We start from the raw sequence: 26,826 nt of genomic DNA, 5'->3' as shown, positions 1-26,826 counted from the left end.
CTGGACACATGTTCATAGGACCTTTTCATCTCCATTTTCAGTCAGCAAGATACCATCAAACTACAGACCGATTTCACTTTTGCCAGCATTCTCAAAATTTTTTGAAAAAGTAATGTGCAGGCAGCTTCTCAACCATCTGACCAGAAATAACATATTATCAAGAACAGAGTTTGGACTTCTGAAGGGTTCTAATATCGAGAAGGCTATTTACACCTACAGTGAAAATGTACTTAATTCATTAAATAACAAATTACAAGCAGCAGGTATTTTCTGTGATTTGTCAAAGGCATTTGATTGTGTGAACCACAACATCCTTTTTAAATAAGTTAGAATTCTATGGTGTCACAGGCAGTGCTGCATAATGGTTTCAGTCATAGCTCGGTAACAGGAAACAAAGGGTGTCAGTGCAAGGGACTAGTGAATTAAGTCATCAGTCATCATCAGAATGGGAAGAAATTATATGTGGTGTCCCACAAGGATCCATCTTACGACCATTGCTTTTTCTTGTGTACATTAATGATCTCTTATCAGTTACACTGCCAGAAGCAGAGTTACTTTTGTTTGCAGATGACACAGGTATTGCAATAAATAGTATGTCGAGTGTAGTTCCAGAAAGATCTGCTAATGATATTTTCATGGACATTAATAAATGGTTTAAAGCCAACTCACTGACATTAAACTTCGAAAAGACTCACTACATGCAATTCAGAACCTATAAGAGGTTTCCACCCAGCATATGCATGAAGTATGAAGATGAGTAGATAGAAGAGGTTGACAGTCCTAAATTCCTGGGATTACAACTTGATAATAAATTCAGTTGGGAGGAGCACACCACAGAACTGCAGAAACGCCTTAACAAATCTGTATTTGCAATTCGAATGTTAGCTGACATAGGCGACATAAAAATGAAAAAGCTTGCATACTTTGCCTACTTTCATTCCGTAATGTCATATGGTATAATATTTTGGGGTAACTCTTCAAGTCAAACAAAAGTTTTCAGAGTCCAAAAGCGTGTAATACGTATTATCTGTGGAGTAAATTCACGGACGACCTGTAGAAACCTCTTCAAAGAACTGGGTATACTAACTACTGCCTCTCAGTGTATTTAGTCATTAATGAAATTTGTCCTTAATAATATATATCTCTTTTTCCAACAAACAGCTCAGTTCATACATACAATACCAGGAACAAAAACTATCTGCACAAAGACTTAAAAGCACTTACTTTAGTTCAAAAGGGGTCCACTACTCAGGAACACTCATCTTCAATAATTTGCCAGCAAACACAAAAAATTTAGTTACAAATAAAGATCAGTTTAAAAGGAGCCTGGAAGACTTACTAGTGGCCAACTCCTTCTACTCCATAGACGAATTTTTTAATAGAAACAAATGATGTATTGTATATATTCATACTATCAGTATTGTTATTTCAGCTTAAAAAAAATTGACATGTTCCACATCCACGAGGATCTCCTCAGCACGGATCTATGGAACGAAAAACTAATCTAATCTAATCTCCTCGCAGTTTATTGGTTTTATTAATGTTCACTCTTTATGACTGCATGATTCATGGCAAGTGTCGACTTCAGAATCAGCATCACTGTCTATATCATGTATAGACTGGAGTTCACATTCAATCTCAATCAGCGATTTTTCAGTTCTTCCGTGTTTCAACCTGAAAATAATAGTAGACTATAAATGAAGACGGGGAAACAGTGAATTAATAACGAAGTAATAAGAACACAAAAGATGGTTGCAACTTGAAACAATATATGACAGCTAGTTTTTAAGTTATGAACAAAATTTAGGACACGTGTTGTATCTAAATGTTGGGGAAAAAATATCATCAGAGATAAAAAGATTCACGATGGTAGATAATTGTGGTGAATACATGATAGCTGTAAAAGCATACATGTGTAAGGTAAACATATATGCCACACATGTAGCAAATTTAAACAAACCTTTGGATGAACAGGAAACTGCTGTATGAATAAAAACAGCTCACCTGTACCAAGCAACGAACTGCAGACTGATATATGGAATGCAATGTAAAGGAAAACTTTAAGACAATATTATGGAAAGCGAAAAGAAAGTAAATGACGATGAGATGAGAAATATGATATTGTGAGAAGAATTTGACACAGCGCTGAAAGACCTGGAGTAGACAACATTTCCTCAAAATTATCTGTCGGAGAATCAGCCATGATAAAAGTATTCCACATTGTAAGAAGGATTCATGAAACTGGTGACACACCTTCAGTCTTCAAGAAAAATCTAATAATTCCATTTCTAAAAGAGGCAGGTATAATTAATAGCAAACCATCAGTATAATAGGTCATCATTGCAAAATACTTACAGAAGAATGGAAAGTCTGGAGAAATATAGGAACACACGAGGCAATATTGACCCTAACATCCATCTTGGAAGGCTAACCGTAAAAAAGGAAAAGCTACATTTAGATTTAGTAATAGCCGTTGACAGTGTTGAATGGAATTCACTCACTGAAATTCTGCAGGTAACAGGGATAAAATATCGGGAGCGAAAGGTGTTCCACGACTTGTACATATGCCAAACTGTAGTTATAACAGTTGAAGGACGTAGAATCGAGTCAATAGTTGAGGAAGGAGTGAGACTAGTTTGTAGCCCGTCCCTCACGCTGGTCGGCCTATACGGGGTTGTTCATAGGTGGAGAACCACGATTCTGAAACAAAACCAGATGGATAAACATAAATTTAAAGCCAAGCAGTGTGAGACGGGAGATGGGGATAACCTGTGATGCCACGGTACCAGTGTGATGGCCATTGAGGGAAGCCACCATCTTGATGCCCTCTTAATTTTAAAACGGAAAGCAGATCATGCTGACATATCAAACAGACAGATTATCTTTCTCGCACAATTCTCTATTTGTTTTCATATGTCGCATGACTCCTTATCCATTTTAAAACTACGCGTTGCATCGAAGATGGATCCTTCCAAAGTTTGTAAGGCGGCCTCTGAGGTTTCTCCCTCTTCCATCGCATACCACTTGAAACTAAATTTCTGTTTATCCATTTATTTTTGTATTAGAAGCACCATCTCACATCCATTGAGCACACTGTACAATGCACACCCACTAAACGAAACCAAACACAAATTTGGAAATGGTGTTAAAGTATAAGCAAAACTAAAAAATCTAAAGCGCGCCGTTAAAATTTTAGTTTTGTCAACGACAATCCTTTAGCGCTCACGTTAGGACCGCAGGCTACATAATGTTAAGCCTCTACTGCTACTTTTTGCAAAATGCGAATATGTTGCGTCATTAATTTATTATTCGTTTTGATCATCTGTTGACTTCACTTGACTGTAGAAGATGACACATGTTACTCGTCTAGGACGTACAAACAACGCCTTTGAAAGAGATAGCGCACGTTATGTTATGCATCCTATATATTCGCGTCCCAACACACCGGGCTGCAGTTGAGGAAAAAAGGCTGTGAACAATGAAGCACTGCAATTTTATCTCCCGATAATTTTGGATTGGTCGTAAGTGACGCGCGTCATATTTTGCAACAGATGTTGTTTCGTCTGTGTCGTATCACTAGTTCCCGGAGCTTTACGAATTCGGCTGGTGTGGCAACAGACTCTTTTTCCGCCGCAGATAACCATCACTGTCCATAAAAGAAACACGCGTGGCGTACGACTTACCCAGTGTCTCGGCCGCAACTGAGGACCGCTGATGACGATGGCCGCCCTCGCTGTTGTCTCGCCTGTGATTTTCCTTGTTTTGTGCTTCCAAGTGCAACAAGTGCTATCAGGTTAGTTTTGATTCATGAATTGTCTGCAAGGTGTATTGCAACAGAATACTTAGCAACGTACGAGCGTTGGTACACTACTGGCCATTAAAATTGCTATACCAAGAAGAAATGCCGATGATAAACGGATATTCATTGGACAAATATTCTATACTAGAAATGACATCTGATTACATTTTCACGCAATTTGGGTACATAGCTCTTGAGAAATCAGTAGCCAGAACAACCACCTCTGGTCGTAATAACGGCCTTGATACGCCTGGGCATTGAGTCAAACAGAGCTTGGATGGCGTGTACAGGTACAACTGCCCATGCAGCTTTAACACGATACCACAGTTCATCAAGAGTAGTGACTGGCGTATTGTGACGAGCCAGTTGCTCGGCCGCCATTGACCAGACGTTTTCAATTGGTGAGAGATCTGGAGAATGTGCTGGCCAGGGCAGCAGTCGAACATTTTCTGTATCCAGAAAGGCCCGTACAAGACCTGCAACATGCGGTCGTCCATTATCCTGCTGAAATGTAGGGTTTCGCAGGGATCGAATGAAGGGTAGAGCCACGGGTCCTAACACAACTGAAATGTAACATCCACTGTTCAAAGTGCCGTCAAGGCGAACAAGAGGTAACCGAGACGTGTAACCAATGGCACCCTATACCATCACGCCGGGTGATACGCCAGTATGGCGATGACGAATACACGCTTCCAATGTGCGTTCACCGCGATGTTGCCAAACACGGATGCGACCATCATGATGCAGTAAACAGAACCTAGATTCATTCGAAGAAATGACGTCCTGCCATTCGTGCACCCAGGTTCGTCGTTGAGTAAACCATCGCAGGCGCTGCTGTCTGTGATGCAGCGTTAAGGGTAACCGTAGCCATGGTCTCCGAGCTGATAGTCCATGCTGCTGCAAACGTCGTCGAACTGTTCGTGCAGATGGTTGTTGTCTTGCAAACGTCTCCATCTGTTGACTCAGGGATCGAGTCGTGGCTGCACGATCCGTTACAGGCATGCGGATAAGATGCCTGTCATCTCGACTGCTAGTGATACGAGGCCGTTGGGATCCAGCTGCGAGCAGCTCAGGGAAAGAAGCGGCGACGCTTTCTGCAGGGTCTACCCGCCATTTTGCAGAACATGCTCGGTAGCATATGGCGCAACTTGTGACTGGTTTGTTCGATCGATGGAGCTGAGAAGGCTGCGCATGTTCTCTGGACAACTTGAAGCGTTGTCTAAATACCGACAGCTCACAAAAGTCTGGTCACGATCAAATCGGTCTCCAGAATTTCATTACGAACGTTATAAGTTCCCTATCACCGTGTGCGAAGCAGGAGGGCACGAGAACGTCGGGGATGAAATCTGTATCAATGGTATCGTGTTCTCTTCACCGACGACAGCTAGGATTGCTCAAACCCCTAACGGTCATGGCAAAACAGTATGTCAAGGAAGAGTCAAAGTATAAAGAGTCAAACTGATATAGAAAAAACTGTATACTTCTAAAAATGGGACTTTTACTGCTTCTCGACTAAATCCTCACGAGCATTAATATACTTGTCCCAACGATGAACTAGCTTCTAATAGATAATTCAAAGTTTTTGTTTTATTGTTTGAGCGACTTGCCTCGAAAAATTCTTCATCTTATCGTTATTGGTGAACTTATTTCTACGTAATGCCTCGTTGAGTGGACCAAACAGATGTAAATCCGAGGGAACCAAATATGGCTCCTTCGGTCAGCTGCGCGATGTGAGGGCGAGTATTGTCGTGGAGTAATATCACACCTTTTCTTGGAGATCCGTTACGTTTTTCTCTCACTGTTGGCTTTGCTTTGTTCATTAGCATGTCGGAGTTGTAGGCACTGGTTATTTGTACGATGGTCTTCCAAATAATTACAAAAGACGGCACCATGTGCATCTCAAAAGACGGTCGGTCAGCTGTTCTCAGTTCTTTAAGTTTAGTCATGAAAGTACAAAACTCTTCACAAACTGTTTCATTTTTTCATCAGTTTGTATCTTTAATTATTGAATCTCCCCTGTGCATCTGAGGCATGCAGTCCTACGGTTTGAACAGGGGGGCGAGCCAGTCATGTTTTGTGCTGGTGTCGCAAACGAGGGTAATTTGAGGTCCGTGGAATATCGCAACAGGTTTCGTCAAACTGTCGCCCAGCCGTATATTTCGGCTATTCCTTCATTTTTCAAGGCGATAATGCACGGCTACACTACACTCACGACACAAGCAACTTCCGCAATAGGCAAGAATCAACCTAATCGTGATGGACAGCATGCCAAGAAGGCTCCAATCACATAGTAACGCGTTACATTGCTTGGGTGGAGCAATGCGATATTGAATGTTACCCAGCAGCAGATTTTGATCTCCCTGGTGTGACAAAATGTGAACTTTCGAACAGGTTGCCTTTATCGTAAAACATCTTTTTGAGTAGTCTGTTTGAGCGTTGAGAGAAAAGTAATAACTTCACTGCATGAGACCAATAGTAGTGCTAGACCTCACGCCAGCCTGCGTGAGCTTAAACGCGTGCCTTTCGGCTTCACCTCCTAGTGGCTTGGCTGTCTTGCCAAGACACAACAGAGCTATCCTGTGCAAACCTCTTCATCTGCACATCACTGCTGCAGCTTACAACCTTCCCACTCTCCATACTGTATTCATCTCTTGGTCTCCCTTGTCAATATTTACCCCACACACATTCCTTCAATACTAAATTGGTGATCCCTTGATGTCTCACACTGTGTCCTATCAACCGATCTTCCTTCTAGGTAGGCTCTGCCACAGGTTTCTTTTCTCCCCAGTTCTATTCAGTACCTCCTCATTATTTACATGGTCTACCCACCTAATCTTCAGCATTCTTGTGTAGGACTCGAACCTCCAACGGGGAAAGGCGCGCGGACCGTGACAAGACGCCCTAGACTGCTCGGCTACCCCGCACGGCACCACATTTCAAAAGCTTCCATTCTCTTCTTGTCTTAATCATTTATCGTCCATGTGTCACTTGCATATGTGACTATACTCCATACAAATACTTCCAGAAAAGGTATTCTAAAACTTAAATCTATATTCGCTATTAACAAATTTCTTTTTCTCAGAAATGCTTTTGTTGCCATTGCGTCTACGTTTAATATCATCTCTGCATCGGCGATGATCAATTATTTTGCTAGCCATATAACAAAACTCATCTAATATTTTGAGTTTATCGATTACTAATCTAATTCCCTCAGCATGGCCTTGTTAAATTGGACTACGTTTAATTATCCTTGTTTTGCTTTTGTTGATGTTCGTCTTGTACCTTCGTTTCAAGGCACTGTCCATTCCGTTCAACTGTTCTGCCACGTTCTTAGCTGCCTCTGACAGAATTACGATGTCATCGGCAAACCTTATAGTTTTTAATTTTTTGGATGTGAGGTCCGCCAGTTATGCAAAACACCGTTTTTCTCAGTACCCAAACATGTTTCGGCACCACGGTGCCATCATCGGTGGGTTTTTGTTTTTTTATGTATTCTGCAATGTGAACATTTTGTTAAATGATTATAAAATTATGTGCATTTTTACTCCAAACAACAGATCATTTCTTTTTGTAAATACCTTTACATTTGGTGTGCACGAACTTTCTGGATCACTTTTGTATTAATTACTACAGGTATCTTGTCATCTGCAACCAAAACGATGTTGATTAGAAAGCTTTTTGCTGGGAGTTAACCTATCTTCTAGAATGTAATTTAGTTTTTCGCGATGTTTTCACGCCTATTTTCGTATTTATTTACGTTTTCGTGTGGCAAGCGCTTCCATTCTCCACATCATGCTGAGATGTTGTGATGCATACGTAACTATAATAAGTATTTTCCACAAATAACGTAGTAAAATACTTTTTCACTACACCAGAACACAATATGATTGTGGTTTGTTATGTGTCCCTGCCCAGTAAGTGTTCATTTGTTCACCAGAGAATTCGGCGCCAAATTTGAATTTTGTTTGCATTTTATCTTTGTGTGTGTGTTTTCTGTGTGCTTCCTTAACTGTGTGTATTGTCTTTCATATGGTATTCCTTTTGTGTGTAAATTGTCCGTCTGGCGGACCAGACATCCAAAAATTTTTAACTGCTAACACGGCCAATGCAAGGAGCTGCATATCAAAAGACGGATACTTATAGTTTTTATTTCTTCTCCCTGAACTTTCATTCCTAGTCCAAAATTATCTTTTGTTTCCTTTACTACTTGCTCGGTGTACAGTTTGAATAACATCGGGGATACACTATAATCCTGTCTCTCTCTCTCAGTTCTCAACCAGTACTTCCCTTCCATTTCCCTCGACTCTTGCAACTGACGTCTGGTTTCTGTAAAAGTTGTAAACAGCCTTACGCTCCCTGTATTTTACCCCTGCTACCTTCAGTATTTAGAAGAGAGTATTTCCATCATGCGATTATGTGAGACACAAGGCTTCATAGTCTCATTCTCACTAGTGTTGGAATACAGAGTGAAGCTACCTTCATTAAGTGATAAATGAAGGGGCTCCTCATAGTCTCATGTTGAGTGGTGTGGGAACACAGGGTAAAGCTCCGGGCATCAAGTGATTAATGTTGGGGTCTGTCATATAGGGATATAGACAATGTGACACACGGAAGTTTGGGTCGTCCGCGAAGTGCGCCCGGAGAGCTCAAGTGGTCAAGGTGACCGCTCACAATAAACGGAGAACCCGGGTTCGATTCCTGGTTCGGCATAAATTTTCATAAGTTACCAAGAGGTGCAGTATCTGTACTTGACACAGCTGATCCCAATATACATCACAGTCAGCGAATGAATTTCGTACGGCCGTCAATGACATTAGTGTCTGCTTATCCAGATATTCAAGTAAATTTATATTAGATGTTTATATTTCCATCTTTCACAAAACTGCTTTTCTTGCTGTCAACAGTCTGCGTACCGTACCCTCCCTACTTCGGTCACCATCGGTTATTTTGCTGCCCGTCTAACAAAAATCATTTAAAACTTTTCGTGTTCTGTAAGATGTGTAACTCTATTTACTTTCAGTAGCCAACCATTACCCGACTTCAGTGACCCTTTGTGACACAGCGTCCAGTTTCTGATTCCGCCTTTCGGTGGCCTCCTGAAACACCCCTCCCCCCACCCTCCTTCCCCCAACCCCCCACCCCCACTCGCCTTTTTTTTTTTGAAGGGTTTCCTTTGCTTACTCTCATAAAGGCCTGTGTTTTGTTTCAGTGGTGTGGTGTGATTCCATCTCGTACTGCCAAGACGGGTACTACTGCTGCAACGATGGTTACTGCTGCTACTACCTCAGGTAAGTTACTCGTGTATTCCTCAGCCAGTTGCACATCGCTGAAGAAAGGCAGGTTAGAGTTTATAGTATCTTCAGCGACGAGATCGTTAGAGACGGATAAAACACTCGGATTTTGGAAGGATGGGGAAGGAAATAGGGCGTGCGATTTTCAAAGCGGCCATTCCGTCATTTGTCTTAAGCGATTTAGGGACATCACGGAACACCTAAAAGTGTATGGCCGGATGACCCCAGAGAGCCACCTTGCTCTGTCGCAATGATGAGGTTCAAACAGAAATTTTGTAGGCAGTTACTTCACCCGTGGCTCTTCTTCCCGGACACATTTCATTTCCTGGCGGTGCACATCATCAGACAGCGGAACAACTTCACCAGGCACTTCTCCTTGATGACTTAATTGCTACCGAAAACGGTAACCACACTCGTCTTCGAAATTCATATTAAATACGAGTATTTTAACAACGGTGCTGTACATTCTTTTTCGGAAGGAAGAAATGGATGAATTAATATCAACAATTTTTTGTACTTATGGTACGTGACGTTAAATATACCTCTCCGACAGCAGTTAGATGCAACTCTCAAAAATTATCGGGAATATCGACTTTCAAGTTGTCCAACCAGGTTTAATACACTAAAATAAGGTTTTGACGAGCCATTTGGTTCGGTCCCAAGTGGGATCAAATTTTTAAACAAAGGTTCATGTTCTACGAGCATTTCCGTAAACCGTAGAGCGCACAAAGTGCACGAGACTCGTAATCTCTAGACTGAGTTTCGTGTCTGTCATTATTTTTTTCGTTCTTTTTGGTTCAGTTAGAATACCTAGGTCATTTAAATTTAAAATTCATCTAATACATGTAAATTAGCACATCTAATTTCCAATTTTATGAAATCTGCGCTTATTCTTATTTCTAGTAATACACTGCACAAAAAAATCCAATTTTAATTGCAAAAAGTTCCTAATATACGATCACTTGTGAAAGACTGTTAAACAGTACTGTATAATTAAAAAAATTACAAAAAAATTTTGTCTATCTTTTTGTATTTTCTGTTTCACGTAAATGCTCATAGCACCTGCACCTTTGTTTAAAAATTTGCTTTCGTCAGTATTTGTTCCATGTGTCAGGCGTGCTCTCTACTACATAGTCACGTTCCTTCTCGAAAGACCACCACCTTAGTTTAGGATGGTCGAAAAATTTCAAAGTCGATAGATCTCAAGTATTTTTGAGAGTTACATCCAACTCCTTGGGGAGATGTATACGTGAACTGCGAACTTCATGTGCCATACATTTCAAAAAATTACAGAAATTTGACCACCGTGTGGTCCTCTTGTGAAATGAAAAAAAAAAAAACGAAAGCTTTAGTTCCTGACAACATTCATCCGAAGATCTTAGATCATACAGTTGCACAGATAGTGGAACATCTATCATCAGTTCACTAATATGTGTAAGTCCATCTTCTGGAGATCTGGAAGATATCAAGATCAGTTATTGTTAGGAGACTATAGAGATGCATCACACCCCCAGACCCTTTACAAATTCTCTGGTTGAAGTCCAGGACAAGCTGTTCTGTGACAGTATTTAGTCACACACATAGTTTTGCCGGCTGCACTGCAGTCAATTATATTAAGAAAGAGGAAAACGTCCTTGAAGCAATTAACAGAGCTATATCTACGTTAGACGATGCCACTATGGAATAAGCAGCTGCTATATTGGTGGACACCACAGATTCTGATAGGCTGCTACGCTCGCCTGATGCAATTAATACGCGATGGACGAAGCCCGTGTATATTGTGCTATAATTGTGGACATTATAGGCCCCTTTCGTAACTGCTGGTGCCTTGACATGGCCACCCGATTAAGAGATTCTGAAATCTCGAAATTGTTATGGAATGTGAAATAATGCATTGTAAATCTGCACCTGTATCAACACAACTTTATTACTCTATTAGATTTGAGTCACTAAACCATCATCACAGGAGGGCTATAACACAGTGTGAGATACATAGACAAATACAGAAATGTGTTCTGATAATTTGTAGTTGTAAGGTACCTACAGAAATGGACATTATGGATTTATGCATACCTATCAGTACAATGGTATCCCACTATAAACTCACCTCTGTCATTGCTCACGCAACATTTTCTCATCATTACAGCACCTTATTTCAGAAGATCACGATCACGAACTTGAAATATGATATAATCCTCAGGCTACATCTTACGCCGTGGCCAGTGCCAAAAGATAGTATAAATAGAACAAACAAGAACATACGATCACCAAGCATCAAATGGCGTTGTCAGGAACGACCATAGACCGTATACTCAAAGGAATTACAGCCCTTGGCTGAGAGCTGGCAGTCATTCAAATAAATGGGGAAAGTTGAAAATTTGTGCCAACCGGGATTCAAACCTGGGTCTCCTGTTTGATCTCTTCAGTGCAGATGCACACCAGGCGCGAACTCTTACGAAACTCGGTGAAATGCCACGAGTAATGAGGATTAATGGGCAACGGCACTACATCTGTAGTGTGTGGATAAGTCGAGAATTTGGGTCTGACGAGAGGCGTGCTGGGATAGTCCGTACAGTCTAGATGACCACTGTGTCCGAATGGCTCAGTGAGCAAAGGATGTGCCTAGTGGGCAGGTTCGAATCCAGGCTGGCACAAATTTTCCCCCACTGATTTCAATCAACGACCACTCGCAGCCGAGGTCTGGAATTCACTTACATATTGATTCATAATAGCTGCATATATAGACCGTACATGACAACAATTACGGCGCACATATATCTTTACTAATCAGTATATACGCATGCAGTTAAAGAACACAGTTGCAATACAGTGTGTCATTCATACACAAGATTTATTTCATTAATGTGGGTATTTGTCCTTCTAAAACGAAATAACAGAGTAACAAAAAATGTCCTATGTGCAGTCGTCTTAACTTAAAATAACTCATTTTTAGGCTACAAATAGGCTACCAATACGTTTCATATTGTAAACGGAAACCAGTACTTAACAGAATGCAATATTTCAGCTTCAGCTAGTCACTAACCCAGTTTATGATAGACGTATTATTTGACTAGTTAGTCGCAAATCTTCTATATATATATATATATATATATATATATATATATATATATATATATATATATATATATATATGTGTGTGTGTGTGTGTGTGTACGTCGCTCTTTGTCCATACGGTCTATGTTATAAGACGAGCCTGACGATTATTTTAATGTACTTCAAGTTTGAGATTGTGATCTTCTGCCATAAGTCGCTGTAAATATTAGTAAATATTGCGTGAGCCAAACCAGAGATAAGTTCATAGTGAGGCGCTTTGGTAGCGATATGTATGTATAAAACACCAATGTACACCTTTGTAAGTAACCTTATAACATAATCTTTTTCTATGTTTCTCTCTGCATACAACATTGCGTTTATCGCGTTGCTATAGCCCACCAGTGATGATGGTTTTGTGAACCGAAATCGCCGGAAGAATAAAGTCGTGTTGGGGCAGCTGGTGATTTACAATGCATTATTTCAGGTATTTGACAGGTGTAGACAGTTGCTTCAAGAAAGTCGTAGCACACACAATTGTCACGTGGAATACTGTTGTGGACGTGTTATTAAGCACAGGCTGCACAGCTAAAGGAAAGCAAACGCATTACCAAGGCTCCCCACAAGATTCGCGAGAGTTCTAGCAATGGTTCATCTGTGGTACACAGATAACAAAACTCGTAATAGCGACCCAGAAGACAAGCTTTTCACTGCTGACAGGCAGAGTGTCACTGAGAAAAAATTCTAGCCTAAAATTAGGAGGAGCAACTATTTACTACGTACAGCGACGTATCGAACCAGACAGCCGCGAGATGTGTCTGTACGTAGTCTGGGACATTGTCTTACTCCTAAGTGGTATGCTACAGCACTGTTTTGGACTGACTTGATGCTATGTCTTCAGTAGTGAAGTCCAATAAACCCACAAAGCTTTTACCTTTGTGCTATTTGATTAGTGCACGGACTACAAACCTAAGCACGTCCACTTCGATGGGTTGTACCGTTCACATATATGAAAGTGGTCTCACGGCCCAAATTTTGCAGCAAAGAGATCAGTACAAGGACGGCAGCAGCAACAGCTCGACAGTTTCCAATTGGCAGCGATTGAGGGCCGTTCTGTAGAAAGCTGGGATTTTGATTTAAACCACTCAACGTGGCTGGACGTCTCTGAGAACTTTATAAGCTTTCCAGTTGCGTACCAGGCGTTGGCCAGGTATGTATTTATTCCACTCTTCTATTAGTCCATCTCTTCCTTTCCCTCTCTCTGTCCACCTCCACCTTCTCCCCCCCCCCCTCCCCCCCCATCTTTCCATCCCAACCTTCTCTCACTGCCCATTTCCTCTACCCACACTCTCCGTCTATGTCCTTCACCCCCTCTCTCAGTTCATATCGTCCTACCTCCCTCTTTGTCCATTTGCTCCTCTGTCAATCTGCTCCTCCCCCTCTGTCAATCTTTTCCTTTCCCCTCTGTCCATCTCCTACACCCCTTCATATCCTTCTGCCCCTCACTTTTCCCATCTTCTCCTCCCTGTAAAATTATCCATCTCTTCCTCCCCTCTCCCTGTCCATGTCTTCCCCTCCCCGGTCTCTGTCCATTTTTTCATCTTTCCTTTTCTCTCCATTTTCTCTTCCCCTCTCTCTCTGAGAATCCTCTCTTCCCCTCTCCTTATGCAGCTCTTCCTCTCTTTTGTTCTGTCTATCTCCGCCTCTTTCCTTTCTCTCTCCACCTTCTCCTCTTCCTTCTCTCTTTCCATTTCCCTTCCCTTCCATCTGGCCATCTCCTCCTCCCCCATATATGTGTCCAACTCCTTCTCTCCCCTCTCTTTTTCCGTATCTTCTTCCCCCCTTCACTCTCTACAGCATCACTCCCACCTCAACTAGTGGTTCTTATCCCACAGTATTTCTTTCCAGATTATATCTAATGTGCAAACCAAATTTGACTGAAATCGTTCCAAAGATTTAGGACGAGCTTTTTACCAGTGGCTTTGCGCCCATGCACACGTTACATATATTTCAAATGAATTTAACATATTTCACTAGTATTTTCAGATATATTTCAGTTTTATCTGTAGTGAATCTCGCCCTGCAGTTCCATTTCACGCAGGTGAATGTTTATGACGTCGTATCTTTTCAATGACGTAACTTTGTAGGTAAATCCAACGGTACATGTGGCACGTGCATGCGAAAAGTATTGTGAATCGTGTCAGATGAAAAAAAGAAAAAATTCAAACTTCATGCATGATGAGGCAGTTTCTCATGTATTTCATTGTTTATGATGTCATACCTCCTGAGCTACATTACGTGATATCCGGACACCCCAAAAACATACGTTTTTCATATTAGGTGCATTTTGCTGCCACCTACTGCCAGGTACTTCATACCGGCGACCTCAGTAATCATTAGACATCGTCAAAGAGCAGAATTGGCGCTCTGCGGAACTCACGGACTTCGAACGTGGTCAGCTGATTGGGTGTCACCTGTGTCATACATCTGTACGCGAGATTTACACACTCCTAAACATCTTTAGGTCCACTGTTTCCGATGTGATAGTGAAGTGGAAACGTAAAGGGACACGAATAGCACAAAACCGTACAGGCCGACCTCGTCTGTTGACTGACAAAGATTGCCGACAGTTGAAGAGGGTCGTAATGTGTAACAGGCAGACATCTATCCAGACCATCACACAGGAATTCCAAACTGCATCAGGATCTACTGCAAGTACTATGACAGTTAGGAGGGAGCGGAGAAAACTTGGATTTCATGGTCGAGTGGCTGCTCATAAGCCACTCATCACTCTGGTAAATGCCAAATGTCGTCTCGCTTGGTGTAAAGAGCGAAAACATTGGACGATTGAACAGTGGCAAAGCGTTGCATGGAATGACGAGTCACGGTACACAATGTGGCGATCCGATGGTAGGGCGTGGGTATGGTGAATGCCCGGTGAACGTCGTCTGCCAGCGTGTGTAGTGCCAACAGTAAAATTCGGAGGCGGTGGTGTTACGGTGTGGTCTCGTTTTTCATGTGAGGGGACTTGCACCCCTTGCTGTTTTGCGTGGCACTATCACTGTACAGGCCTACATTGATGTTTTAAGCACCTTCTTTTTTCCATCTATTGAAGAGCAATACGGGGGTGGCGATTGCGTCTTTCGACACGTTCGAGCACCTGTTCATAATTCACGGTCTGTGGCGGAGTGGTTACACGACAGTAACATCACCGTAATGGACTGACCTGCACAGAATCCTGACCTGAATCCTACAGAACACATTTGGGATGTTTTGGAACGCTGACTTTGTGCTAGACCTCACTGTCCGACATCGACACCTCTCCTTAGTGCAACACTCCGTGAAGAATGGGCTGCCATTCGCCAAGAAACCTTCCAGCACCTGATTGAACGTATGCCTGCGAGAGTGAAAACTGTCGTCAAGGCTAATTCCAGTGTTACCGATGGAGGGCGCCACGAACTTCTAACTCATTTTCAGCCAGGTGTCCGGATTCTTTTGATCACATAGTGTATGTCTCCTAGAATGATATCTTTTTCTGCGTACATACAGCGGATTATGTGGATAGTAGTAAAGAAGCAACAAATTAAAACGGGATGCATGATGCGGCAGTTTTTCACACATCTTAATGTTTATTACATCGTATCTGCTGAAATATGTGCCGTATAATGATATAATTTTGCTGGTGCATTCAGTGGTGAATACTGTGTGCAAAATGTGTCGCGAATACAGTTAGTAGTAAAGAAATGATAAATTAAAACGTCATGCTTTCTGGGGAAGTTTTACTGCTCGAAAATCGAAAATATAATAAGCAAGAAATTTCTTTCCTTTCATCATTTTGTAAGGGTTGTGAGCTAGAGAAAATTTCATAAAGGTTTGAAGTTATGTGTGAAGTTTGTTGCAAGTCACTAAATTCGCAAAAAATGGCTGAATAATGTGAGGATATTCATGTGTGTTGCGCAACACACCTTTATTACCCTCACCCCTTTTATAGGTAAGTTGTTTTTACCCCAAAACAGTTATTTTCCCTACAGTAGGTAATCTGTGCACCAAGTTTGGCTGAAATCGGCACAGTGGTTTAGGAGGTGATGTGGAGCATACATACGCATATAGAAACATACATACACAAGTATGTCCATTTTTATAATATCCATGGATCTCGGCTTGAAACAATGCTTCAAATGGTTCAAATGGCTCTGAGCACTATGGGAATTAACTTCTGAGGTCATCAGAACTTAGAACTAGTTAAACCTATCTAACCTAAGGACATCACACACATCCATTCCCGAGGCAGGATTCGAACCTGCGACCGTAGCGGTCGCGCGGTTCCACACTGTAGCGCCTAGTGCCGTTCGGCCACCCCGTCCGGCTTGAAACAATGCATTCGTGCTAAATAGAGGGATAATTTAAAGCATCCAGTGACAGCCAATATCATAGGGTGTCACCATTGGATGTGGCAGTTGGGGGGGCGGGGGGGGGGGGGGGGGGGGGGCTAGGAATCCTCGTACAGCCATCAAGATTGAGAACTACCGTGGTTTCCTAAATTGGCAAATGGCGAGGTGGCTCCTTCCCGGATCTGAGCGTTTTTGCCGCCTCTGTCGATGTCGTCGTCGACGGGATATTGAACCTTAATCATCTTTTTCTTTCTCTGACATTGTGCAACTGCGGTTGGACGTACCTTTATGAAAATGACTAAATATATCACTAGTATTACCCGTTGGTTTGATGTAGTCATTTCGTGCATCTTCATTTTCAGTGCCGGAGCCATCGCGGGCATAGTGATTGCAATCCTAGTGATAATAGGCCTCGCCATCGGCATCAGGATCTGGAAGCACAAGAAGTCCAAAGGTAAGTCAACTCTGTAAGCTGACATTTCTTACAGTATACTTCCCAGTACATCAGAGTTGCATACTGGCGTTATTAATTTACGTATTTCTAGAGTCTCAGCCAAGGACTACGTTAATAATTTCTACACCACAACGTAACAATTTGAAAGAGACCTATGTGCGAAACCAATAAAACTGAAGATGGCTATCGAGGATCTCGATATCCGACCTGTGTACGCTGTCAAAGTGGGTGCAGGGTATAGGATTAAAGCTCAAACTATCCAAAAACCAAGCAGTGTTAGCTCGTCACTCTAGGTTCATTCGCCCGCAATATTGGGAATCCATACCAACTTTATCCCTAAATGGGACAGATACCAACTTCTCTCCCTCAGTAAAGAGTCGAGGAGTAATAACAGTCGAAAATCTAAATCACACTGAGCACGTAACTGCAATGAGCAAGAAGGCATCAGCGTCTCACCATGTCCTACAAAAATACACACTGAAGTAGCAAAGAAACCCGTATAGTCTTGCGTATTCGAACGCAGACATGCGTAAACAGGCAGAATGCGGCGCTGTGGTCGGCAACGAATATATGACAACAAGTGTCTGGCGCAGTTGTTAGATCGATTACTGCTACTACAATGGCAGGTTATCAAGATTTAAGTGAGTTTGAACTTGGTGTTATGGTCGGCGCACGAGCGATGGGACACAGCATCTCCGAGGTAGCGATGAAGTGGGGATTTTCCCGTACAACCATTTCCCGAGGCTACCGTGACTATCAGGAATCCGATAAAACATTAAATCTCCGACCACGCTGCCGCCGGAAAAAGATTCTGCAAGAACGGAACCAACTACGGCTGAAGAGAATCGTCCAACGTGACAGAAGAGCAACCCTTCCAGAAATTGCTGCAGATTTCAATGCTGCGCCATCAACAAGTATCAGCGTGCGAACCATTCAACGAAACATTATCTATATGCGATTTCTGAACCGAACGCCCACTCGCATACCCTTGATGACTGCCTCGCCTGGACCAGTCAAAAGTGACATTTGACTGTTGATGACTGGAAACGTGTTGTCTGGTGGGACCATCGGTTGGACGTGTACGAGTCTGGAGACAACCTCATGAAACCATGGACCCTGCATGCGAGCAGTGTCTGTTCAAGCTGGTGGAGGCTCTGTAATAGTGTGGGGCGTGTGCAGCTGGAGTGATATGGGACCCCTGAAACGTCTAGATACGACTCTTACAGGTGACACGTACGTAAGCATCCTGTATGCTCATCTGCATCCGTTCATGTCCATTGTACATTCCGAAGGAGTTGGGCAATTCCAGCAGGACAATGCGACATCCCACACGTCTGGAACTACTACAGAGAGACTCCAGGAACACTCTTCTGAGTTTAGACACTTCCGCTGGCCACCAAACTCCCCACACATGAACATTATTGAGAATATCTGAGATGCCTTGCAACGTGCTGTTCAGAAGAGATCTCCACCCCCTCGTACTCTTACAGATTTACCGACAGCTCTGCAGGATCGCGCCGTCAGTTCCCTCCGGCACTACTTCAGACGTTAGTCGAGTCCATGCCACGTCGTGTTGCGGCACTTCTGCGTGCTCGCTGGGGTCCTACACGGTATTACCCAGGTGTGCCAGTTTCTTTGGCTCTTCTGTGTAGGAAGCTTTACCCTCTCGACCTGAAAAAGCAACTTGTACAAACACTTATGCTTCCAGTTATTGATTACTGAATTTTTCCGCACGAAGAACAATGGCTGTTGAGAAGGAAGACCGTGCGCTGCTGGTAAAATTGTTTTATCAGAACAGCAGCAATAAAAGCGCTGCAGTGCGGGAATACCGCCGACAGAAACTGCTGAGAAGAGGTCCCACGTCAATAAAACGGTTCAGGAATACGATCAAGAAATTTGAAGGAACAGTTGAAGTATGTTGTGCAGCAGGAGAGGGAGGAGGCCCATTCTCATGGCAGTTGTTGATGAAGTTGCTGTAACTACAGCCGACCGTGCTGCACACGTTTTACACTGGTATTCAGACTCAGAATGTGCACCAAATGAAGCCCCAAGATAGGCTACGAAGCCGTGACTATGCTCTTTGTTTTTTTCCACTCATTGAAATGTGTGACATGCGACTTGAGATATTCTTTGGACGGACGAGGCACAGTTTACTCTGCACGGTGTCGCGGATGCGAATCACTGTCGCATGCGGGGTTCTACTTCGCCTCGTGTCGTCAGGAAACATCCACTGCGCTCGGCTTAATTAACTGCACACAAACACCTTCATCCTCGGTCTGTTTTTCTTCGAGAAGATGTCACCTCGCTACTGTGTTGGGTGTACAGTGACACCTGCAGCTTGCAAAGAAATCCTTTTGCAACACGTGATTCCAGCTTTGCAAGAACACATGCGTCCACACCACTATTGTCATGCAAGAAGGGGCGACAGCACCTGTCATTTGGCAGGTGTAACGCTTGCTTCGAAGAAACTTCGGTACCGATCGCATCATCTCTAGGCAATTTCAAGATGTGTGGCATTCCAGATCCTCCGACCTAAATCCATGTGACTTATGGTTGTGGAGATATCTGAATGATCTCGTCTATCAACGATGTATCCGGACTCTTCCTGATCTGAAGGATAGCATACGACGACATGTCGCTCTGATTACACTGGGTATCCTGCGAGCAACAGTCCATCATGTCGAATTATGGATGCAGCATGTTGCTGAGTTGGCAGATTGTATTGAACACATGTTGTAACTCGTAATCTTATTCCGATAAACGTGCCAGAACGACCGTTATCTTGTGTTTCATCGTGACTCCTCTTTTTCCTCTATCCACACAACGTTCTGACTGCTTGCAGCGCCATACTTTCACCTGGTGGTAGAAAGTGGAACTATTATTTTCTTCAGCATACGCCGTGAGCACATCGATTAATGAACATAACTACGATGTTTCAGAATCCTACGATGGATATAGTCCGCACTGGAGCGCTCTGAAGGCCGTAATTAATTTACCTAGTATAATGTTGCTGAAAATGGGAGCAACTGGCACAAAAAGCGTTGTATCAGGTATGACAAAGCGTATGGAACCTCAGTTTTTTTAAATAAATCAACCCCGAATGACAAGACTGAATTCCAGGAGCTGAATTTGAGAAAAGTGTGTGATTCTGAAAGGGGTGCTGGTCACCTATCAATGAGCTTTGTTCCGCGTCACTTTCAAACAGCTTATACTGATGGAAGAGAGATGATGCGGTCGTTACCGAAGTTTCTTCGAAGCTAGTGTTACACCTGGCAAATTTCAGTTCGGTGTGCTGGGCTTGTTTGAGTTTGAAAAGCGACAAATGATCTCCTTGCAGCCTCTGACGGCGTCTCCCAGCATTGTGTGATGAAAGCGAGAATTAATTATTACACGCTGCGTGCAGCTGCCTGTCTCAGTGGCGGTGTGTGTTGTCGTGTTCCAGCCGCGGTTCGTGTGGTAGTTGTGCCAGGGAACACGGTGGGAGCCACCGCGCCACCCACGTGAGGCGACGTCGGACGGCGCGTGGAGAGAAGTGGGCGACGCGTCTCACCGCTCCATCGCGGGCAGCTGCCGCCTTCCTGGTGCTCTCATTCGCATATCTCATCGATATAATCTGCAATACACGACTCTTAGACTAACTATTTATTTATATATTAAGTTCTTCACACTAGTGTCTTTCTTTCTCCATTTTTACGTATATTTCCACATTGTTAAAAGGATTTTTAATAAATGAATTTAATATAAACCTTGAGAACTATGGATATTATTTTCCTCTACTTGAGACGTAAGGCAGTTATTTATACGGAACCAGTAACTTTACTCCTCTCTTTAAACCCTCTCATCGGTTTACCTTCTTTCAAACTACTCTAATTTTGAAACTTCCTGGCAGATTGAAACTGTGTGCCGGACCGAGACTCGAAATCGGGACCTCTGTCTTTCGCGGGCAAGTACTCAACCAGGCCGAGGTCCCGAGTTCGAGTCTCGGTCCGGCACACAGTTTCAATCTGCCAGGAAGTTTCATATCAGCGCACACTCCGCTGCAGAGTGAAAATCTCATTCTCGAAACTTCCCCCAGGCTGTGGCTAAGCCATGTCTCCGCAATATTTCTTTCGCGAGTGGTAGTTCTGCAAGGTTCGAAGGAGAGCTTCTGTAACGTTTAGAAGGTAGAAGGTAGGAGACGAGGTACTTGCAGAAGTAAGGCTGTGAGGATGGGGCGTGAGTCGTGTTTGGGTAGCTCAGTTGGTGGAGCACTTGCCCGCGAAAGGTAAAGGTCCCGAGTTCGAGTCTCGGTCCGGCACACAGTTTTAATCTGCCAGAAAGTTTCATATCAGCGCACACTCCGCTGCAGAGTGAAAATCTCATTCTACTCTAATTTTCATTACATTACATGGGTATTGACAGGTTACTGACTGTCCAAAGGCTATAATAAACATTGGTTACCAGCTTTTTTCAAAGGCACCGAATTTCAAATGTCCCTTAAGATCTTCAGCAATGACAACAGATTAAAAATAACTGAAAGCTTGTGACGCACCCACATTCCTTGCTCATACTGTGGCATCAAGCAGTCAGGCCTGCAAGATGAGTGGTCTGCCAAGCGAGTGGACTCATTCTTATTTATCGAGTAACATGAACTCTAGTACTCACAATTAAGTTACAAGTTATTCTCCTGTTTGAATATTACGCAACGGAAACGGAAACGCACTTCTGACTATTAGTAATTTACACAATTCTCACTGTTCACTACGCACTGGCAATACCACATTTTCTTTCTTATCTAACGGCTTTGATCAACACGTGGCCATCGCACTGAACATGAATGGCGCACACATTATAAATCCTGGATATCATGACAACATACTATTCGAAGGAAAAGGCCACCAATCTTTTTCTTTTCACTATCTTATTTATTCGATAAATTCTATAACCTAAACACACAAATTCTATAACCTACAACAATAACACATGAGAAATTCCGCCCACTGGGCATGGCTTTACATTGGTGATTCTCTATCTTATGGTCTCGTAATTATTTAACGCTACAGTGCACTTTCTGGATAGGATGGTGGATCTTTTGCTATATCTCTCACTTCGACTCTCACACCCATCATCACGAAAATTTCCTCCAGACCGAGTGGTACAAAAAAGAACATGCATAACCCACTGCCTCTGAAACTATCTTGTTACTCTCCCAAGCCAACCACACATACTTAAATTTCATGAAATACATCACACTGGCAACATAAAATACAAAGAATAGTCACAACGTTATAATCACATCACTTTCAGCTTTCCCACTTCAATTAGTATTTATCCCAGTCTCACACGACACTGCCCCACTTTGTAACTTTTCTTTCCTACTATGAACTCTGGAGGATATATGCACGTCTTCCTGTGCAATGCAAGCCAAGTGGTGTTGCTGGATAGACGGCTGACTCACCTTGCTTCTCGCTCAGAGTATTATAGTTTGAATCAAGCGTCACACGGAAACATAACATGGAAAGTATTATTAAGAACATATTCATCACACACGAGAGTCCTCAACTGATACCATGGGCGAGTACTTCTCTTTATCCTTTGTCTCATACACAGATTGAGACTCACACAGTACTCACCATGTGGAAGTTCTCGTCTCTAATTTCAAGTCCTGCACACGCCATTTCTTAAATATTTCCAACTTATAGTACACACGCTAGTAATTCAGCTTAACTTAAGCACTCGGAAGTATTTCAACTTATTGCTACACGTAGTTTCATTGTGATCGTTGGTCACTTCTGAAGATTACTACGATCCCATAAATATTACCTGCCTGACATTTAATTCTCCCCACAACAGTTCCTGAAATAGAGAAATTATTATTCCAAACTACTCTTGAGTATTCCACATGCATACCATCCTCTCCAATCTTTTTGTCTTTACGGAGCACACCTAAGACAGGTCTTACCAACACAAGATGCAGCGCCAGAATGCTGAAAACATGGCCGTCCTTCGGGTCATCTCGCACCTCTGCCGAAGTTGGGGACCACCTTGCTACCGTATTGGACAGCCACACTTCAGGCGCTCAAAGCTCCAGTAAATTTCATCTCTTTGGTTCCACCAAAGGTGACCAAAGGATCGTCTCAAAGATGATCATATATTGCACATTCACTGTCTGTGGTTAGCAGACGACCATACATTCATTCATTTCGCAGATCTCACCAAATTGGATGTAGGGATTTATTTTGTGGGAGTGCACATGTGATCAATTAAATAAATAAATTGTCATTCATTCCTACACTGGTATCCAGCTTCGGTGTATTAAGTGAAATTGAGTAATTATTACAAAAAATATGTTGTTCTGACAAGAATAATGAAGAATGTTGTACCTATTTTCAATGTCGGGCGGTACTGTACGCTTTCAAGCTACACGTTACTTGAAACTAATTGTTTGACATGTACTTGATATTTATTTAGCTTTTAATTTAATAATAAACTTCCCTGTGTCTCAGATTGCCGTATTGTCTCATAATGTTTTGAAATAAACCAATAAACCAGTCTAGGTAAATGATATACAGATAAACGGAATTAAGCATTTACTCACTAATTACTTCAGCAGATTTTTCCAATTTTTGTTTCAAAAGCTGAAAAAAAACAGTATTTGATCTATCAAAATGCTTTCATCGGTGAGAACACTTGTTAAAATATTGAATAATTCGACAGTATTTTTTCATGGAACTACTCATTTAATCCGACACACTGCCCACATGTCCGAAAGAACAGATACCATCTTCATATGTATATAGTTATGGCTCACCAGCCATTTGACCATCCTCGTCTGTTCGGATGCACAAACAGCGCCCGAACTCTTACTGGAATCAGCAGAAAAACCGCGAGTAATGAGTATGATGGGCAGGGGCACTGTGGATACAGTGCGGGACAATAAGTTGCGAATGTGCTTCTCACGGGAGGCGTGCCAGAGGTAAGTCCCTGCAGTCGCACTATCCTCTGTGTCCTCGGTGGCTCTGATGGATGCCGGCAGGATAGCTCAGCGTGTTCGGTCAGAGAGCTGGTTAGCCTCTCTAATAAAAAAAACTGAGTGAAAGGATCAACAACAAACTTCAACGGATGTCATGAGACGTCCACAACGACCAAACACGACGGTTAAAAAAAAAAAAAAAAGAAACGGATAGAGCGTCTGCCATGTAAGGAGGAGATCCTGGGTTCGAGTCCCAGTCGGGGCACACATTTTCAACTGTCCCTGTTCACTTATATCAACACCTGTATGTAGGTAAGGGAATTCATTTCATTGTAATTTCATTCAAACGAGCTGCATGGTCACCGATGGTATATGATTTTTCGGAAATGTCCGAAAGAACAGATAGCACTCCGTCATCACGCCACAAGTGGTCCATCGGTACCATCCGACCGCCGTGTCATCCTCAATGAGGATGCGGATAGGAGGGGCATGTGGTCAGCACATCGCTCTCCCGGTCGTTATGATGGCTTTCTTTGACCGAGTAGCTCCTCAATTGGCATCACGAGGCTGAGTGCACCCCGAAAAATGGCAACAGCACATGGCGGCTGGATGGTCACCCATCCAAGTGCCGGCCACGCCCGACAGCGCTTAACTTCGGTGATCTCACGGGAACCGGTGCCTCCACTGCGGCAAGGCCGTTGCCGAAAGAACAGATACCACCTTCATATATATCTGTGGCTAACATGATATTAATACGGTAGACATGCATTACAATTTTGTAAACTAGTGATCGCAAAAGTAAGGATGACACACTGTAGGCTGAAATACAGCCTTCGAGATTGTAAAGAAACAACAAACTGTAGACAGTAAAACGAAGTGTTAGAAAAAAAAAATCCTCTCTCATAATTGTATAGCAGTATTGAAACATGTTTGGGAAGCAAAACGTGTCACCGTATGTACGGTATTGGTGGTCAATGATGCATTTCCGCTTCAGGAACACATTATATGAAACTCTTCAAGCCACCACGAAAGAGGTTCTTGTAGAAGACGGTACAATTACAGACACTCCAGCTCTCGCAGAGTGGCGGAGAACAGTTGGGTTGTTGGCAACAGTGTCTCGTGTCTTTATAAAACCACTGTTGCAATCTGGCAAAAATGTAGAAACTGTTACTACAGTGTGTGTCTATCTTCACGACTTCTTGAGAAAAAGCCCAACTTCAGAACCACATGGCCGCCCCAAGGAACATCTGATACTGACACAAGCGATGGAAATGTCGTTCATGGAGAATGGGGATCCATGATCTAGAGTGATATCCGTATGGAGATTTCGCAATGCAGACCACGGATGCCAACTCTTGAAGCAAAACCAGAGTGGGGTGAGTTTATGAGGTACGTCACATCGAGGACTTGTGTCTTGGCAAGTTCAGTGTTAACGTGTGCACCGCAACAGGGAATACAATTTCTTATAATGCAAAGAAATGGAAACTAAATTGAACTACGAACACTCATACCTAAATAATCCATGAATTTCTGTGAATCACTGAAACTGAGAGTAACAGGCTATTACAAAAGGATCACTAAATTTGGTGATTTGGTTTTCATGTCGCCCACGTCAGGTGAATTGCGCTAATCTGCAATGAAAGACGTACTTTTGTCAATCGTCTACTCCACGTCCCATCCAGAAAGCAGCAGGATCCACTGATAGTTGGACAGCTGGCGACAAGAGGTAACATATAATCATTTCTCGCGGACAGGCGACGCATGCGGCTGACAACGACATACGCAGTGCCGGATGCGGCGGTGTCGCCAGCGGCGTGTTGCCACGGGTCGACCTGGTCGAATTCCTCCTTGTAGCATGCGTTGTGGGCACATGCCACACGTTGCCCAATTGTTCCCTCGGCGGAACTAGCCTTAACAAAGATCACTTTTTTAAAAAAAACAATTGACATATTGTTGCCCATGACCGCTGGAAATAGCACGTGGTGAAGCGTGAAAGCCGGCCGAAATGGCAGAGCGGTTCTAGGCGCTTCAGTCTGGAACCGCGCGACCGCTACGGTCGCAGGACCGAATCCTGCCTCGGGCATGGATGTGTGTGATATCCTTAGATTAGTTAGGTTTAAGTAGTTCTGAGTTCTAGGGGACTGATGACCTCAGAAGTTAAGTCCCATAGTGCTCAGAGCCATCATCAGAAGCGTGAAAAATGTTTAGAAGACGTTTCGGCAGTTGCTTTTTCGCTATCAGCCACTGCTTTTGACACATCTCTGTACAGTATAAAAGTCATGGCATCATACCTAAATCATGTGGATGAAGTCCTGTCAGTGCTTCCACTCTTTTTGTGCAATGTGCTTCACCTCAAATTTTGCTCGGGTTCGTAGACTTCGAAATTGTAAGCAAGATTCATGACGCGTGAATCCCTGCCCATTGTCAACTGCTTGTGAACTGTTCTTTTTTAGTCTGTGGTCTTTGTTTACGTTATGTTGCTACACCACGAAGATGACGTGCTACAGACGCGAAATTTAACCGACAAGAAGAAGATGCTGTGATATGCAAATGATCAGTTTTTCAGAGCATTCACACAAGGTTGACGCCGGTGGCGCCACCTACAACGTGCTGATACGAGGAAAGTTTCCACCCAATTTCTCATACACAAACAACAGCTGACCGACGTTGCCTGGTGAAACGTTGTTGTGATGCCTCGTGTCAGGAGGAGAAATGCGTACCATCACGTTTCCGACTTTGATAAAGGTCGGATTGTAGCCTATCGCGATTGCGGTTTATCGTATCGCGACATTGCTGCTCGCGTTGGTCGAGATCCAATGAGTGTCAGCAGAATATGGAATCGATGGGTTCAGGAAGGTAATACGAAACGCCGTGCTGGATCCCAACTG

At 43.0% G+C, this 26,826-nt stretch overlaps 1 protein-coding gene and 1 pseudogene across 1 annotated transcript; one reads left to right on the top strand and one right to left on the bottom strand.

The window, feature by feature from the left end:
• Positions 1–3,659: 3,659 nt before the first annotated feature.
• LOC124616793 lies at positions 3,660–20,684 on the top strand. The gene is made up of 4 exons (XM_047145209.1): positions 3,660–3,793; positions 9,009–9,087; positions 16,895–16,986; positions 20,429–20,684. Exons 1-4 carry the CDS (start codon positions 3,715–3,717, stop codon positions 20,488–20,490), a joined length of 312 nt encoding a protein of 103 aa, XP_047001165.1. The 5' UTR covers positions 3,660–3,714; the 3' UTR covers positions 20,491–20,684.
• A 3,840-nt stretch (positions 20,685–24,524) lies between these two features.
• LOC124617203 lies at positions 24,525–24,641 on the bottom strand (annotated as a pseudogene).
• Positions 24,642–26,826: the final 2,185 nt, after the last annotated feature.

This window comes from Schistocerca americana, chromosome 5 (genome assembly GCF_021461395.2).
Source record: "Schistocerca americana isolate TAMUIC-IGC-003095 chromosome 5, iqSchAmer2.1, whole genome shotgun sequence".
NCBI lineage: Eukaryota > Metazoa > Arthropoda > Insecta > Orthoptera > Acrididae > Schistocerca > Schistocerca americana.
The sequence above is the reverse complement of the archived record's forward strand: the minus strand, read 5'-3'. Positions and strand labels throughout refer to the sequence as shown.

Coding starts and splice junctions, on each gene's coding strand:
- LOC124616793 (XM_047145209.1), top strand. CDS start 3,715: ATGACGATGGCCGCCCTCGCTGTTGTCTCGCCTGTGATTTTCCTTGTT. Junction 9,088..16,894: donor TACTGCTGCTACTACCTCAG/GTAAGTTACTCG, acceptor CTTCATTTTCAG/TGCCGGAGCCATCGCGGGCA. Junction 16,987..20,428: donor GAAGCACAAGAAGTCCAAAG/GTAAGTCAACTC, acceptor GTCGTGTTCCAG/CCGCGGTTCGTGTGGTAGTT.